General features: G+C 44.5%; 1 protein-coding gene across 4 annotated transcripts in view; it reads right to left on the reverse strand.

Moving 5' to 3' along the window:
* AGAP1 (ArfGAP with GTPase domain, ankyrin repeat and PH domain 1) overlaps positions 1-17,903 on the reverse strand; it is a 352,881-nt gene extending 334,978 nt beyond the window's left edge. Inside the window, exon 1 of one of the 4 annotated variants that reach the window (XM_084524026.1) lies at positions 17,695-17,903. In XM_084524026.1, coding sequence (XP_084380152.1) covers positions 17,695-17,857 — 163 coding nt within the window. In that variant the 5' untranslated portion in view covers positions 17,858-17,903. The remainder of the gene's footprint in view (positions 1-17,694) is intronic. The other 3 variants (XM_084524027.1, XM_084524019.1, XM_084524028.1) reach the window with 3 other exon arrangements.
* Positions 17,904-18,877: the final 974 nt, after the last annotated feature.

The raw sequence follows: 18,877 nt of genomic DNA on the forward strand, positions 1-18,877 counted from the left end.
TGTCAAGAGTTACATTAAAAAGTTAAAATTATTGTCTCAGAAGTACTGAAGACAAGACTTCCTTTTGGTACTATCTACAAATATTAAGGAATACTTATGAAAGTAACACACATACAAGTTAACAATAATTGCAACTATGTCTCCTTGTGCTCAGCTCAAAATCCTAAACATAGAGCAAAGGTAAGTGTGTTTTATCATTTTTAGCACTTTTTGGAATGATAAATTTCTTCTTGCTGAAAGAAAAATTGTGCTTAGCTGCATGACTTATATGCATTACAACTCTAGCGGTATTTTAATTTGCACATTATGCAAATGAAAGAACAATCACAAGGATGATACATATTAGCCCTTTGGCAATATAAATTGAAACCTTAGACCGTTAATTATGCGAGCAACTCAGGTTCCACATGCTCACGATCAGCTGCAGACAAAGGGAACCCACATTTGTTATCTCCTTCACAGCATCCAAGTTATTTTGGAGCCTACTGATCAGCTCCATTGCGATGGCTTCTGTGCAGCATCCAGCTACCTGCCCCTGTTGCTTAAGAAAAAACAAGGCTTGGATGGAGGCCAACAATCCACTGAACAGATCCAGCAGCCTCTGGCACCCTAACAAGCTGTCCCAGACACACACCCCTTCCGGCAACAGCTCTGGAGCTCACCTAAGTTTTATGCAAGCTTATTGAGCTTGCTATTCCAGTAAAACAATTACTCACTTGTACGCCCATCTGGTTTAGGAAGGGTAGGAACCTGTGAGAGGGAGCTGGTGGGATGGAAGGATTCTTCTCCTTTTGAGTCGTTGCTCAACTTTACCAAAACCTTTTCACGTTCTTGGTATTCTTTTCAGCTAAAATTGAACTGGGAATTGAGGCACACCACCTCCATTTTAGTTCAACATGAATGGAGGTTGCAATAATTCCAAGAAAAAGGAGCACAGAAATACAGCCCCAAACTACAGATTCAGCTTGCCTGAGGAACCTGAAGAGACATTACTCTGCTTTTTTTTTTTGAAAATAAAAAAGCTTAAATTCTTTCAAAAGGCTCTGATAGTACAGTAGTAACTAATAGTTGTAATACAGGCCTCACTGGCTCAAAACATTATTTTTGTAAGGTCAGCATTCAGCTACATGTTACAACATGGCAGCAAATACTGTATACTTTTCTCAACAAAAAGCTTCAACCTCTTACAGAGCAAACAGAGCACAAGTTAAAACAGCTTCTCTTTTTATGCAAGTCAACTTAGCCATTGGATAAAACACGTCATACGTATATATACACACAAATATATACATATATATATATATATGGTGTCTTTTAAATAAGATGAGAACTCCTCTTAACAAGTTTTGAGTCCTTCACCCACTTTCAGCTTGTTTTCTGGACTTTTGCTCTCAAATCAAAGTTGCTAGCAGAAGGGCACTGGAAATGCTCAGTGTTGCTCAGCCCCAGCTGGCCTCCACCAATCAGCCTGCCCATAAGCCCTGACCCCACACGAACCCCACAGGCAAGCGAGTGGCCTGGGTGAAGCCCCAGCACTCGCTGCCTCCTTTCAGCTAGCGGGGGGCTTACAAGAGGCAGCACACAGGACAGAGGACAAGCAGCGCAGGATCGCCAGCATCTTCACAGTAAAGCTACATGGGAGGAAGAGCCATGTGGAATCAGCCTTGGTCAGGGCTGCCATTCTACAGAAGCTGGAAACAGAGTTAGTGCTTGACTCCTGCTTGGGCTAATGTTCTTCACTAAGTAGGATCAGAAATACATTTGATTATGAATCTCATTTCAAACGTATCACAATTTGTCATTAGCGAGGTACTTTATATAATCCTTCTTACAAATATTCCCTTGTCACATTTCACTTGAGTACAACATAAATTAAAGCACTGTTCTTTTGCAGAAGTTGTGCTTAAAAGCCATAGCGCATTAACTGTGAATTCATAACTTTCCTGAAAGGCACAAATTAAACAAGTGCCACAGACAACTTATCATTAAAAATCTTTGCTTTTAAATCAGATGCTCATTATGATACAGTATATAAACATTGAAATACCAAAGTCACTCTTAAATTTGGCATGGATACACACCGATGGAGACCAAAAGCAGAACCAAATCAGAGCCAAAGCCCTTAACGTATTCAAAGCAGATCAAAGGGCTGTTCCAGAATTCTTAGGAATTCTGTCAAGTTCTGTCGTTTTACTTTTTACCTTGAAGTCTCCCAATACCAGCTGCTGGTTTTTAAGCATTATGAGGATTTTGCTTCTTTATTTGTACAAGTCAGCATCCTGCAATCACCTGAACCATTTGCTTGAGACAGACACCAAAGCCTCTATATTCCAGTGAACACCTACACTTCCATAGTTTGTTTATCCTGCTTCAAGAAAAATACAAAACAAAAAGATTTATTCGAAATAGGAAACCAGTAACTATCCCATACTTCAAGTACATACAGCTGTCTTACCCATTAAAATTATTTTTTATAGCTTCATAGGACTTACCTGCTGTCAAGCTGATATGATTAAAAAATAAACCCTGCATTTTCTCTCCCACTCCACGTTAGGATTTTGAATCTCATTTTTTGTCAGCACCCTGGTTTCTAGTAGTTCTCCTTTCTGAGAAGACTAAGCCTAATACAGTTGTCTCATACTGACCTCTTATGCATCCATTTGTTTTCCCTTAAGAGTTATGAGATCTCGAAGGGTTTTTGTGGCATCTTGTAGTTTTCTCCATACACTATACCCAGAGAAACCTTTATCTTAATCACTGTCTGGGCAATATGTTCTGCTGAGGTCAATAACCATCCCCTCGTTCTGCTGACATCCCTAGATAAGAACTGGCTTGTTATTGACTTAACAAGTTAATGGAGGGAAACGAGACTGATGCTGGCGGAATAAAGACAGTTCATATTTGGGTTACTTACTGTCTTTCATAAAGCAATTGTTCCAGAATTACCAGGGAAGCACAGCTCAAAATGAATCATACTACAACTACAGCGGTTTCTCCGCACACCTGAACTAACTTCGCTCCAGTTAGGTCAAGTGTTAGTGGCACTGACAGCAAGAAATGCCAACAGACTAACCCCAGCCTGTACTTAGACCCTGACCAATCCCCCACCTGCACTGAGGCCTCTGCACTGGCACTAACGTTTCCATCCAAGTGAACCAGTTTTGTGTCAGCTTCAGTACTCAAATAAATGCACACACCTCCACATCACATATGCAACCACCACGTAGATCATGGGAAACAAGCGACTTTTCTAAGGCACTGCTTTCTCTAACACACTACTGCACTCAGTGCTTTTTTTTTTTTTTTTTTTTAAAGGCTGTCACCAAATCCTTTAAAGCAAATTGTGGAACAAGCTGGTTTGGGTACCTCTGACTTATTACAGCAAGTAAAATATCAGCTGGAGCCACCTACTGATTATAATTAAATATATCTAAATAAAGATATACAAGTCAGGGAGAACCCTACAGATTTATATAGCTGTGCTCATACCTGTTTGTAATGTGTTTTTGTTTGTTTGTTTTTTGTTTGTTTTTTAATATCACTACTTCACTGATCCTGTTTAAAAAAAAACTAATCCCATCTGTGATTGGATCTGTTTCTCAGTACCCGACTTACCTAGCTTGTCATCACAGGACAGCAGGGTACCCTGCGTTCATCCGGTATCACCCCGTACCCAGTACGCAATATCCCCATCTGCTAAGCAGAGGACAGTTACAAGAAGTACAGAAAAATTGCCGCACATTATTAATGATCCAGAAGAAGTGTGTCACCACTGGACAACACAGGTTCCTCTGGCAGCACCTTTCACTGAAGTTACAGACTCCCAGACAGCATTTAGGAGGCCTTGTTTTGGTGCCGCTTCCTTCCAAGATGATGATATCCATATGCAAGTTACTAACAAGCAGCTGGCTCATTCTGAGCAAGCCACCTTATTTACATAGTAATTTCCAAAAAAAATTCTGAGAACACCTGTAGGCTACCTTGCTGCTCCAGGCGCTTTACAAACACTGACAAAATTGATTTTTCCCATTTATCTCCCAGTGTCTGAAAGGAGGAAAAAAACACTACTGGCCTGACCTAGTTAGCAAACCAAGGAATATATACTTGTACTTTAATTTTTATAGCATGTCACTACCTAACATCAGGCAATCCCTAAAGGGACATACTAGTACTTTTTAGGTCACCAAGGTACTTTGCTGTTGACAGCCTACATTCAAGTCCCAGCCCACCACCAGTTCCTCAGTGTATTTTCCCCTCCCAACTGACTGCCTCTTTCAGCTTTCTGTAGTTTCACTTCAACACCTACTGGCCTGCCCCCACAGCAAGCCTTACAAATCAGGAAGCTCTGAATTCATTCACGTGTCTAAATCACTTTGGAATATCAAGTTCAAGGTAGATGGATGGATGTTTTGTCAAACCGCAGTCGGTCAGGAATTTTCAGCTAACACAATGCACGCAGCACCTGACAGAGCTACTGTCCAGCAGGAAGGAGACTCTGCCCAGCTACCCCATTCGCACAGATAGCAGCCCACACAGCTCTTCAAACTAAAAAATCAGCTACCACTGCTCTCCTTGAGCAGATTTTTCTTCATTTAGATGTCCATAAGTCATCCCTTCAGCCTCCTGCATTCCATAATCTAACATTAACATTTCCCCTATCAGCCCAGAAATACAAAACCTTTCCATCCTGCATTTCAGCTGAATGTTTGCCCAAGAAGTAGAATACCTAATGAACACTTCCTTTACCAGGCAGACAACTGTCAGCATGTTCATAGTACCTCAACACCACTGCAAGAGTTACCCCCCGTTTTATTCCTATGAATCTGGGATTTCTGCTGCACTGACTGGCACGTATGCCTGAATACAAATTCAAATGGTACATCAGATCTTTTATTACCAAAAATGCCCAATCAAGTTTCACATATCTGTGTAGTAAAAATAGGGTAACAGTAACAATCCAGTTGAAGAAAGTAAAAAAAAAAAAAAAAAAAAAAAAAAAAAAAAAAATCTTCCAGGATTGCTTAAATACTGTGAAGAGCAAGTATGAGACTACATTCGAGCCACTTCACTTTCCCTGAAACATTCCAGTGACTAAAATGTGTCACACTTCGACTGAGCACTTAGGAACAGCTGGTGGCTTCTGGCTTGCTTGTATTTGTACACTGACCAGGTTTAAAAAACATGCAATGCTCCATTTTAAAAGCTTTTCTGAGATAATTTGGAGTTTGCTGGCAAGTGAGTAATAAGTACATGCAGTTCACATCAACTACCTCATCAATTAGCATAATAAATCAAACCAGCAATCCTCTAACTGAGTTCACTCTATTATGCAGGAAGCAAGATGTTCCAGTTAGCAAAATATTCCCTGAGAAGTACTGTCTTTTTATACATGCATAATGCCCCAAAAAAGAGTCATCTGGGTTTCCTGACTTCAGCTAAAATGCTGGCTTTCAACCACATTCAGCATTACCAAGGCAGGTGCCAGCTGTCAATGCTCGTGCCTCCACCTTGCTGGCCCCAGAGGATTACCACACCTCCTTTCAGTCTTTAGCCCCATCCAGAAGCTAACACCGTTATACATCTGAACACTATTAAACGCTGCAGTCCCACAACAGTGAGATACTTCAAAAGGCCAGCTAACACAGGTTAAAATCAAAGTCTCCTTCTGCATTCAGAAAGCAAGGAAATGGATGCATTACCGACAGGGCACAGGACTAGCTTTGCACAACTTGCTTCTATTTCTGCCTGCCTTCTCTTACTGAACTCCAACCTACAGATTTATGTTGGAGCAGCTGGATTGCCATAGGAAGATGATCAATGACTATGGAAGAGTTGGAAATGCAATAAGGCTCCAGCTCTTGGCTTTGATATTTGGAACATATCAGCAGCACTGTCAATTCTAACAATTTCACGTAATACAAAGCTGCTACCCACCACTGTCAACATCCTGGGCAAACGGAGCAGAAGTTTGCCCAGAGACCCACAGAAGTCTTTCGACTCCAACCTCAAACAACAACCTAAAATGAATTTTCCACAAAGAACACATTTTGAAGGAGGACTAGGAGCACCATTACTCAACATTATTCATGATACCAAAAAAAAAAAAAAAGAAAGACTTGAAAACCTGAAATTATGCAAATACTTTATAAAGGCTTAAAAAAATGGAAAACAAACCTCTACTACATCACTGATTTTATATTCACACAAGGAAAGGAACATTATTTTCCTTCATTGCTGTTATATAGTAGGTTGTTTTTCTCCTAGCTGACACACGTACCCTTGGCAACACAGCCAGTAACACCTTCTAGCCAGAAACAGGGACCATGCAATTAGCAACAAAATGATTACTAACTGTTTTTTTCACTATCCAATGCCCACATCTATTATCATTTTCCAAGCTACTGTTCTTGTTCTAACAATTAGACAACAAAAAGTTATCCAAATGAGATGCACATAGCCCATCTTTCTCTGAAGAACCTGAGAGCTGGCACCTTGAACAGCAGTGACAGCAGGTCTCTGACTTTCAGCTACCACTTTCTAGGCCCTAGCTGTTGTTTTTTCCAAGAGCACTCCACCTGTGCCTGATCATAAAAGCCTGCCAGTGCTACAGATGATCATGAGCACTACGAAGACTGTAACAGCTTACTATGACAGAAGCATTGGTTATCTCATCTTAACACATCACAAAGCATTTAGACACTAAAGCCTAATTCATTCATCACATTAGGCTTAAAAAGAAGAGAGAGCAATATTCAAATCTAACTAGAAAATCAAATGTCAGCTCAACTACTCCTTTGTACACCTTCAAAACATCTAACAGTTTGGTTTTCAGGAGATTTTGTTCCTTCCCTCTCTGCAATAGATTTTGAGTTCTTTTCATTCTTATGATTCTAAGAACGGAAATGTGAAAACAGTAAAGCCCCCATTTTAACAGCGAAAATCAGCCAGGATCATCTCCAGGGATAGTCACTCACTACCTTTTTAGAACATTTTATATCTCACTGACAGCATCAAGTCTCCAGTTAGATCCATCTACCCTTCAGGACAAGTGCTGGGAGGAGCTGAGCATCTAACCCCTGTGTCAGGATAATCCCACGGCATTAAAAATAGGCTTCCCAGAAGGCAGCCGCTTGGAGCTGATAACTGAAACGCCTCTTTGTATCTAACTTACAAACTGAATCAGTCTTGGTATCATCAGTTATGCTGCTCAAGAGGAAAGCATTAAGCGTGCAGAACAGAAGATTGCAGCTGCAGCAGTGGAAGCCATACGTGTACGTACCAGGTGACGCACACACACCAGGCTTTCATCATGCAGGCACCTAAACTACAGCAAATGACCCACGCCACAACTGCTTCAGCACTTGCCGTGCTATGCTTGTCATTCCCTTGCCTTCCTTGCTGTCCTCATGCTCTATTTTCCATCAATTCCAGTTTCTCAGTTCTTACTATATCCTTCCAAACACCCACGTACAAATCTTGTCTCTCAAGTACTCTGCAAAGAAATCCAAGAAAGCTTCTTCCTTTCAATTCAGGAAGGGTTGAACACTCTTGAATGCTTTTTCCCCATTATACTGTAATCTCATCTCACAGGCGGAGAGCAAGGTAATAAAACCAAAGGCTTGTTTCTTTGTAGTTCAGATAAATTTAGAGTCCAATATTACGCAACAATGCTTTCCATACAATGCGTAAGAAAATTTAACTTCTGTATCCTGTGCAGGCAGCTCAACATTAAAGCAATACAGGTAATTTAGCAGGGCAAGCTCGTAACCAGAAATGCTGCAGGTCATGACTGCTATAGTTGGCACCCTCTCTTCACCGAGCTGTAATGTTAGGACAGCTGCCACAGGAAGGCTGCCTAGACGACTGGATCTTTGTCTCCGTGACATTGAAATGATTATAAAGTTTCAAACCACTTTAAGTAGGTTCACCAAATGACTAATTCTGGCGGTGACATTCTAGAAAACAGGGAAAATGAGGGACCATTTGGAGATTTATTTAAACTGTGTGCTTTATCAATCCACACACAGCCTTCAACGTCTCTCTCCTTTTCCCCACATCTCTGGTTTGGGTGTGTTTTCCTGAGTTCAGCTGGTATCTCTGGGGAAATTCACTGCTGGATTAAAAACAGGAAATCTTTCTTGGGTTATTGACCAAGCGATGCAAAAAGCCTTGCTTTTGGTTCACAATTAGTTAACTCTGATACACAAACATTTGCAAAGTTAAGTGGGATACATTTAAATGACTGCTGCCTTGGCAGCCAGTGGCATGCTTTTAGCACATTTCCCCTAGAGAACACAGTTGCTGTGATACCTAAAAGACAGGCTTCCTGGCTTTTCTTCTGAGCATGCTAAGTGAAGTAGTGAAATAATAGAAATTGCACATTCTCACACTACTGGTTACAGGACACTAAAATATCCTGCAGTAGTGCCCATCTTGCTGTGTCCTCCTGGTTCTGCTACTGAAAAACGTAGAATCAGAGTCATGTGGTTGGAAAAGACCTGCAAGATCACAATGTCCATCCATCAACCTGACCTAACACCTCCCACCACCAAACCACATCCCTCAGTGCCACGTCCTCACGTCTCTTAAACACCGCCATGGATGGTGACTCCACAACTTCCCCAGGCAGCCCATTCCAGTGCCCGACCTCCTTCTCCATGAAGAAATTCTTCCTAATGCCCAACCTAAACCTTCCTGATGCAACTTGTGGCCATCACATCGTGTCCTATCACTTGTTGCCTGAGGGGAGAGACCAAGACCTCTGACCCCAAGCTCACCAGTGCTGCATACAAGGTGATGATCACTTCCCTAGCCCCACTGGACACGTTACTTCTGATGGAGGCCAGGATGCCACTGGCCTTCTAGGACACCTGGGCACACTGCCAGCCCACATTTAGTTCTGGTTCTCAAGTACAGACATAGGGGTATAAATTCATAGAAAAATTACTAACAGGAAGAACATCATCTGCAGCTTTAGCTTAATAGAAACTGTAAACACTACCAAATTCAAGTTCAGGAAAATTTTCCTCCAGGTTTCATATTAAGTTATGTCCAATTGCTCTCATCTAGGCTACAAATGGCCCTTCAATTCCCTCAAAATGAAACAAAAAAGATAAAAACCAATACAAGTCCGAAGTTTCTCATATGTAAACAAATAAAAAGGCCACAGATGTACTGCAATACAGCTAAAGCCACGGACTCAATTACAGCATTCGCAAGAGTCACTTTGCTTGCCTGTATTTATTTCCTTAAGCACAGAAGGGGAAATTAGCAAATAAAATAGTTGTCTAATCATTAGGCTTACATTCATTGCCCAAGTATGTAAGCAAATAAAGCTGCTACACGAGACACAAAAATTATACACCTCGGTCACATCAACCCTGTATTTTTGTGCTTGCTTCTTCAAGTGGCTCACTGAAGCAACAGGGGGGGAAAAGAAAGCCAAGCCGCTCATTGAGTTGGAAATGCACTGTCATCTCAATAGCCCTTCATCTGTGGCATTGCACAGCCTCCAAAGATGATGTTAGTCAGAACCCTGAAATAGCATTAATGAGATTGGATGTGTATAGACCGGATAAATAATGCATCTGCTTCCATCTTCTTTCTGAAAGAAACACTAAACATTTCCAGGAAGATTTGGAGCCGTCAGCTGCACCACAATGGATGCACTAGGAACGAGGGAATCCAAACAATGCCTGCTTCCTCTTGCATTTGTAATCACAAGGTGGAACTTTCTTTGAGGACATATTTCCACAGCTGCCTGAGCACGCCACAGTGAGACCACATCGTTACCTAATTTCTAGGGTTAATCACAAAATTCCTGCAGTATTTATAACCTTATCAAAATGAAACAGAAGCACACGTTAGTTGCAAATTTGGATCAAAAGCTGTACAGATGACTAAAAAGTTCCTGAAAAGCCATTCCAGATATATAGACACAGGCAACTGAAATACTCTTGACTTTATAACAACCTTTTAAAAGAAATTTAATCTTGTCACTCGAAAAACTATTTGCCACCCTCTACCCTCATGCTGTGGAGTTCATGAGCACCCTTGAACCCTCTCCCTTCACTGCATGTAAATGCTGCCTTTTCCATCTCATCCTCTGCTCTCCCATTCCCTGCCAAGTGATTGGAGAGAGAGGTGAGGAAAAACTATCATCTTGGTGTTAACAAGGACAGGTATGCATCCCTGGGAGGGATGGACTCCTTAAGAAGCTTGCTAACTGCCACAAGTCTAGGGAATCAATCAGTGATAACAGGACAGGGAGAGATGGCTCCTGGTGGAGCCCACAGGAGTGGCACACCCAGTATTGTCTTAGCTCAGAAGCAGGGAGCTGGAAAAACCACAGACTGTTGGCTTTGAGCTCAAAGGAATGTTCTTTTAGTTAGGATAAGCTTCTCAGCCAGACCTCTTGCTCTCAAATATTAACAATTTTGCCACCACAGAGGCCAGTAACCAGCTGTGCACCCCAAAGGTCAATATTGGCTCCGATCCCATCTAACATCTTAATGAATGTCCCACATGACAGGGCAGAGCATACCTGCAGCATGTTCACAGAGAGCGTAGAGCAGCCGAGGCAGCAGAGGGCCGCGCAGCCATCCCCAGAGGGACAGGCCGCAGAGCTGGGCTGGCAGGAGCTTGGGGAAGCCCAGCCAGGAGAGGTGCAGAGTGCTGCCCCCGGGGAGGAACTCTTCAGTGCAACTGCTTCACCTCCTCCATCCCACCTCAGCTCAGACAGGGTGCCCAGCCCCAGGTCCCGGTGCCTCCTGAAGCTCCCCAAGGAGGAGCCCCCCCAGGCTCTGGGCAGCCTGTGCCAGGGCTGCGGCACCCGCCCAGCACAGCAGTGCTGCCTGGTGCTCAGGGGTCTGCAGCCAGCTGCAGCCTCCCAGGAAGCCTCAGCGCCACGGGAAGCCCTGCAGTGCAAAGGGCTGCTGAAGTCAGGGGGTAGAGGGACAGCTGCAGGATCTGTATCACTGCCCCCTGCTCCAACTTGGTCCCAGACCCTTTGGGGTCTTTGTCCCAAGGCCCCCAGTACTCCTGCCTCCACCCAGGCAGCAACACTTGCACACCCTCGCCACAGGGCTCCGTGAGGAGATGTCTCTCTCCACAAAGCCATATTTAAGTCCTGATGGTGCCTGATTCCCAGGAGCCCTTAAAACAAGCAAGCAACATCCTGCAGTCCATCCATATCCGGCAGTCCTTGCTCGATTATCGCATGGTATAAAGACAAGCCAGAGCACAAAAGAGAAGCTTAGCATAGCTCCCCATCAGTACGGGTAACATGAAGCACAAGCAGTCCTTGAAGCTGGTCAAGGACAAAAACTAATATTACAGAAGACAAATCTCCTATTTTCATGGAGGTTAGGATTACCAAAAACATTTAAAGCAATGTTTCCTTGTTCAGAATAGTGGAACTTTATCCCCTGCAATTTTCACTGACTGTATGAAACCATTTTTGATTTTTTCCACAAATGGTAGAAAGCTGCATGTATCAAAGTCAGAAAGGGTAACCTTAACACAAAAAGCAACAATTGCAGAAACGATGCTTTAAAGGCGCTGTAAGCAAAAGGTCACACAGTTAAGATGCAAATGAATTCTCTATTTCAGCTACTACGTTATTTTGCACTCGCGTTATCTTAAATACCAACAGCGCCATTTACCCTTCTCATCGGTAAGGACAAAACAAGTTCCCAGTTGTGATGCAGCAGAGAGTGAAGTATTCCTGAGGTCTGTGGAGGCACTCCTCATCTGCCTGGCACCATTCCCAAACTCCACCATTCTCCAGAGAAGTATGCTTTTTTTTCCCATTGTATACTGTAGTCTGACGGGCTACTTTTAAGTATACCCCATAAGTATTTGGGAATTAATGGAATACATGGTATTTTCACAGTTTTTATCACTTGCTGCAAGGCTCAACCCCCTTGCTTCACACAGTAGAGTTCACAGCCAGAGAGCAGCTACCTCACAGCCTGGGTAACAGACTCACGGGATCACCTAGGTTGGAAAAAACCTCCAGCAGCCAGTCCAGCCACCACATCCACACGGCTTGGAAATACCTCCCAGGACAGGGACTCCACCACTGCCCCGGGCTGCCCATTGCAACATTTGAGACCATCTCCTCACCACCTGAGGGAAGAGACGGGCACTGCCAGGCCACAGCCTCCTCTCAGTAGCTGTAGGGAGCCGCGACGCCTCCCCTTCGCATCCTTCTCCCCAGACGAAGCAGCCCCGGCTCCCTCAGCCACCGCTCAGCCTTGTTTCCAGGCCCTTCCCAGCATCCTCATTTGAGCATCTCCACATCTTCCTGTAGTGAGGGGCCCCAAACTGAGCACGATATTCAAGGTGCGGATTGACTGGATTCCCTACATCTGACTGAACCACATGAATTGAATCCCCCGGAACAAAACACACAAAAAAGCACATTCCTGGCATGCTCTATTGTTGCCCTCTCTCCCACAAATCTGAAACAAGATGGCCATGCTACAAAACTGTTCCCCAGGCACTGCCTCTAAAAGTTTTCCTCAAAGTAAAATTCAGTGCAAGACTACAGACTCCTGCCAGACAAATTACTACATCTTAAATTATTTATTTTGCAGACCTGAAAAGCAAAGCGAGCAAAAAGTAGCCTTGTTTTGCATGCTAAGATGTCACAATCTGCCTCCAAAACCATTTTAAAGCATTTTGGCACCCATACGAAATGGATTTGCATCATTGTTTGTTATGTTTGGAGTATCAGCTGTAGTGATAAAGCTACGAATCCCATAGACTGATCCACAGTTTAAAAAAGCACAGCAGTAAGACAGCTTGAATAGGGTGAGTAGTACTAAGGTTTCAAGATGCCACTGTCTCATCAATACTAATTTCTTCAGCTTTGCTCATTTACACTTAAATATCTGAACTACACCATCATTCCTTTGACTTATTTAAATACTACAACATACTCCCAAACTCTCCTTCCCAGTTGCTCGACTTAATTATTTGCTTGCAGGGAGATCCACAGATGCTTGATCTCCTAAGTCTGTTTCAACCAAAGAGCTAAGTAAAAGGGGTGCCCGGTATTCAGCTTTCAGAGTGGCTATAATCGTTTTCAAGTTGCAGCTTTGATATCACTCTCAGCACAAGCTGATTGCAGGACAGCCTTGGCAGCCTCCCACGAGCTCCCGGTACATTATCAAGGAGCGTCTACTTCACCGCAACGATTCAGCCCTGCCTCATCACAAACAGGCATGTTAAGGACAAATCCCCTATTTTCAACAAACAATCATAGGTTGGAAAAGACTTTCAAGGTCATCGAGTCCAACCACCAGGCTGACCCACTGGGTCCCACCACCAAGCCCCATCCCTAAGCCCCATGTCCCAAACACCTCCCGGGATGGGGACTCTGCCACCCCCGGGCAGCACCTTCCAGTGCTCCATCGCCCTGCCAGTGACAAAATCCGTTCCCACATCTAATCTAAACCTCCCCGGCACAACCTGAGACTTCTTGCTCACATCCTGTCCATTGTCACTAAGATATCCACAGCTCCTCGCTGCAGCCTCCCTTCCAGAACAGGGAGACAAAACAAGATCATCGCTGGCATCCTTGTCATTTCTGCCTGTAGTCTCATATCGCACAGCAGATTTTTTTTTAAACTGTACATAAACCCAGTTTGTCTCATTGCTCAGTCTCAATATGTGTTAAAATACTGTTGTTATCTCAACCCCAGAAGCGAACATAGCTCCTGGGAGACAGAGAACCTCAGTACCACCACTTAAGGAGTCATGAAGCAGAGGGCTCCAAGGAAAGAAGGGCCATGGCAGGGAAAAAAACACAGCTGGAGACCTACAGCAATGACAGGTGCCCTTAACCTGCACTTCAAGAGCCTTCACTCAACCCTGGGCTTCTTTATTATCAAGAAATGTATTTCAAAGTGACTGAAGAAAAAAATAAAGAACCCACCCGTTCTAGTACCCACTCCCCAATGCACCAGGATCTCTGCACTGCCCTGAACATGTTATTTCCAAGTACACAGATCTCGTCTCTTCTGTAAGCTTGAGATGACTTCTGAAGTCCCAAGACTGAAAGGAAATAGTTAATAATCATAATTTCAAAACCCAAACTAGCATTCGCAAAACAATTTTGAAATGCCTTCTTTTTTCCTGCTTCTTTAACAGAAAGATTAAAATAGAAATCACAAGATACTCTGGAGCACAGCTCTTCATAGCCGAGCACTGTTTGGTATAGCATCTGTAAGATTCAAAGCAGCAACCTCCAAAAACCCTCAAAAAAAACCACAGACCACAGAGATTTTCAAATCACTGTCAGGGCACACTGAAGCCAGTATCTTAAGTGTGGTTGTTAGGCTTTGTTTTATTAGCAGAGGATTGAAGATACTTCTTGTCTTCCCCATAGTTACAAAAATCTGCTCAAAGCCCATGTTGAAGCAGAGTGTTTTTACAGGCTTGCCACTGCGTAAAAGGATAGCAAACTATTCCAGATGCTCAACGCCTGCTGCATTAGTGCCTGTTAGTACCAAGTGAAGTACACTAGCAAAAGAATTTTTATGGACTATCAGCCAAGAAGACGACATTGACCCTGTTTGGTTGTTTTAAAATTATTTCATGAAGGATTAGAAATGAAATTCTCAGATTGCTTGACTCCCTTTCTTTGCTTTCGCATCACTCTTCAGATTTTATAGCAACACAGCACTAAACTCATTCTGGACAAGAGAAAAGGGAACTGATACATCCAGCTGTTACCTACCCTTACATAACCACATCCACACCTCGAGAGCATCATGTCTCGAAAACCTAAGGTGTTTCCAGCAGTTTAAAGACTGCTGAAGTCTACTTGTGTTTCCTTCTCTCTGTTGCTAAGTACTCTACATATTTGATACAAGAACCGCTGAATGCTGATCAAGTACTGATGCCTCTACTGGTGGAGCTCAGCTCATGAGCCACAGAACCGGTAACAGTACCTCAAGTTCCTTGGCTACTTATGAATTTCATAACAAAACCCATACTTCTGTTCAATTTTCCAATTTTAACTCTGCAACTGTGAAATGCATGAACCTGAAAGTAACCAGCTCTTAGCATTTTCATCCTGTGTGGAAAAGCTAACGAACCAATATCACACAAATGTTTTAGCAATTATCACACCAAACTCAGGACAACACAAGGAAAGACGTCTCTGAAAAAAAAAAAAAAAAAAAAATCAAATCAAAGCGTCAATTCAGGACACAATTAACAGTCAGCAGTTGCTCTCTTAGGACTAGATACAACTCCTGCCCTTGAATACGAGGAGTCGTTGCTGCTGGAAGACCAGCTTCATTTCACATTATTGAAACAGTCATTGATCCAGCCAGTGTGCCCAGGCACTCCTCTAACAGAGCTCAAAGCCTAGAAAGTAGTTTACACTGCCAATAAAATCCTTAAAAAAAAAAAAAAAGTAGACTAAGTCAGTGACATTTATAACAAAAAAGAAATTCTGAGAATAATTAATAGTGTAACTTTGCTGAATTGAGTCTCAAACTGCTCTAGATTGCAAGTGTGTTCTCCTCCAGATCCATAAAAACCTCTCTTGAGCAAGTACGAATTATCGGAGCTGATCAAGGCGCACATGCTGGTTGGAGTTATGGTTTAGAGCAGCCTGAACTAACGAGACTACATTCTTTTCTTTAAAGGGTATGGTTTCTTTTTCCACTGGAAAAAACTATTTCAGCACAAAGTTACTTAATATTTTCTCATCTCAGCCACGTGCCAACACCACAATTCCTCGCTATCAGTAAAAAAGCTGAATACCTTCAACTCAAAAGGCTTCATGTGAGTTAGGGAGCTATCATTACGACACTCAACTCTGCAGCTCAGTAAGGACTTCCGAGACTGCAACAGCAGCAAAACAGATGAGACCCTCAAACATGCAATAAGGAGTTACCATGTAAAGCTAGGAGCTAATTTTACAGAAAAATAGTCAAAGGAGGTTTACCAAAATACCCAACCTGGTGCAGTTGTAACCCAGGAGTGAGGCGAATTTTCTTAGCCTTTCTTCTTTTTGCTGTTGTTACTAAAAATTGCATGTATGTAAAATTCAGGGTTACATGTACTCCAAGAGCCCTCCAAATGAAAAATTACCTAAAATAGGCACTTTTTCTAGATAAATCTTTCCCATGAATCAGATGTGCTGGTTGCATGACTCAGTGTCCAACACAAGTTAGACAGCAAACTGTCTCCGAAAATTTTACTCATCAGCTTTGCTTTTGAAAGACATTTGCAGGCTGCTGTTTTGTTTTTAGAGCCTTTGTGAGTGACAAGGGAACGGAGCTCCAGTTAGGTAACAAGCCATTAATACTTGACAAGACAAATGCGAGTCACATGCTAGCGAGATAACTACATAGAACACTTCACATCCTCCTCCCACTTCTGCACAAGCTTGGCTGCATCACTAAGCATCAAGAAACATGACATTTAGAACCACATAGACATGCATTAATTACCACTAAATATATATCTTCTTTTTCCCCCCTGAAGGACATCATCTATCCCACAGAAATCCAAACACCAGCAGTACTGCAAAAGGAACAGTGGTGCCTGTGTCCCCTTCCCACAACGTATTTTAAGTTTCCATCTCTTCCGTGAAAGAGGAGAGCAAATGGAAGGACTCCCAGGAGGGGCGCAGAAGCTGACAGCCGCTCATCATCATCTCAACAAGTGACAAGTACAATAGGCAACACGCAGAAACCTCCACCGCATACTCAGTCCCCAGCCAAGTCTGCTCATCAAACTGCCTTCTTCAATACGTGACAGGCGCTGCCAGGCTCCCCGGCTTGCTATGCAGGACACTAACAAGGATTATTGCCCCCTCCCCCTAAAATGTTGATGGTACCCCGTCTAATGCCACATTGCCCGTTCATTCAAGCCGCACGGCTCCAGTCAGATGAATCAGTTAGCTTTTGAAGTCACAATCCCAGTTACTTTCTTTATGATATATGCTTTAAGGAGGAGAGAGGCCATCAAAACCTGATGGCTGTAACCAGCTCTCTATTTCAGATGCTATACATCATACTCTGCTTGCTTGAATCCCCTCCAAAACAGCGGCAGACTAATTCAATGGCAAAAGCACACAACACAAGGCTTTAAACGACTAGGCAAAATAACTTAAAGATTTCTTCTTAAAGACACATTCTTAGCCAATGCTGTTTGCTCTTTTTAACTCCAGTGGTAGCAAAGAAAAATATCTACAGAGTTCCCAACGTGATTTTTTTCCTTGTTTTGCACTCTTGAACTGCTTAGGATGTGCATCTGTAGCACTGCTTTGAGGACAGATACCTATAAATCTAAGCTTAGAAGACTTATCTCCATCTTGCTATCGAACCCGTGGGTTTGTTTGTTGTTTTTTTTTTTTACACTATTGCACGGAGTGCTGCCCCGTGATCCGCTTGTGCATCTTGTTTACTCGATAGAACACCGAAACGGAGCCCGTGCACTCAGTGTCTCGGTGGGAGCTGTACGGAACAGCAAATATCGCTTTTTCTCAAGCCCTTCCGAGGCAGGCATCGTCCTTCTCACCTCACCCCGCTGCTCGCAGGACGCCGCTCCGCCTGCACACCAGCAGAGCAACTTCTCAGAGCAGCACCGAGCCCCCCCCCAAAAAACAAACAACCCCCACGGGGTCCGGGGTCCAGCCGTCGGGGGAAGGGGGGGGCAGAGGCTCACCTTCGATGGCGATGACATGCTCGCGGATCTGGCTCTGCAGCACGGGCTCGTCCAGGCGCTCCAGCAGCTCGTAGATGGAGTAGATGTTGGGGTGCACCGACTCGAAGCGCTGGATCTCGGCGCGGATGGCTGCCGAGTTGGCCAGCTGCTGCTGGTAGTTCATGGTGCGGCCGCTCCCCTCCTCCTCCTCCTCCTCCTCCTCCTCCTCTTCGTCGCCGTCGCCGTCCCCGTCCCCTCTCCCCGCCCCGCCGGGCCCCCCCCCGCTCCCCGGCAGCGCCTCGCCACAGAGGGACCGGGCCGGGGGGGCAGCGCCGGGGCCGCCCTCACTGCATGGCGGCGGGGCAGGGCGAGGCGGCGGCCCCCTGCCAGCTGCGGACCGGCCGCCGGCCCCGCTCCCTCAGCTCCGTGGCGGCGGCCGGTCCCGCCGGCAGCCTGCGGCCGGCTCCCCCCGTCCCTCTCCCTCTCCCCTTGATCTCCTTCTCCCTTCGCCTCAGCGCCCTCAACGCTCCCAACGGCCGTAACGGTCCTAACGGCTCCGCGCGCGCCCCGGGACTGGGCTGCCCCCCCCCCCCCACTCCTCCTCCTCCTCCCCTCCGCCCCCCGTCTTTCTCCTCTGCCTCCCTCACGCACACGCAGGCCGTGCCCCCCTCCCCTGCGTCACACGGCCGTGCCCGCCGCCGGGCGCGCTGGGAAATGTAGTCCGCGGGGCGCCGTCCTGAAAGCCCCCCCCACCCCTCCCAGTGTAGTGGTGACATTGGTGGCAGGGTGGAGCAGGTGGTCTTGGAGGGCTTTCCCAGCCTTAATCACAGAATCACAGAATCACAGAATTTCTAGGTTGGAAGAGACCTCAAGATCATCGAGTAAAACCTCTGACCTAACGCTAACAGTCCCCACTAAACCATATCCCTAAGCTCTACATCTAAACATCTTTTAAAGACTTCCAGGGATGGTGACTCCACCACTTCCCTGGGCAGCCTGTTCCAGTGTCTAACAACCCTTTCGGTAAAGAAGTTCTTCCTAACATCCAACTTAAAACTCCCCTGGCCCAACTTAAGCCCATTCCCCAAATGGTTCTGGGGTTCTATGTGTCATGAAGGGTGTAAAATCACCCTGAAAACTTGATCATGGTGCCAGTAAAAGAAAGAGGAGTGTTAAAAATGCCACCTTTCTCACTCAGAAACAC

The sequence above is a fragment of the Aythya ferina genome (genome assembly GCF_964211825.1).
Source record: "Aythya ferina genome assembly, chromosome: 6".
NCBI lineage: Eukaryota > Metazoa > Chordata > Aves > Anseriformes > Anatidae > Aythya > Aythya ferina.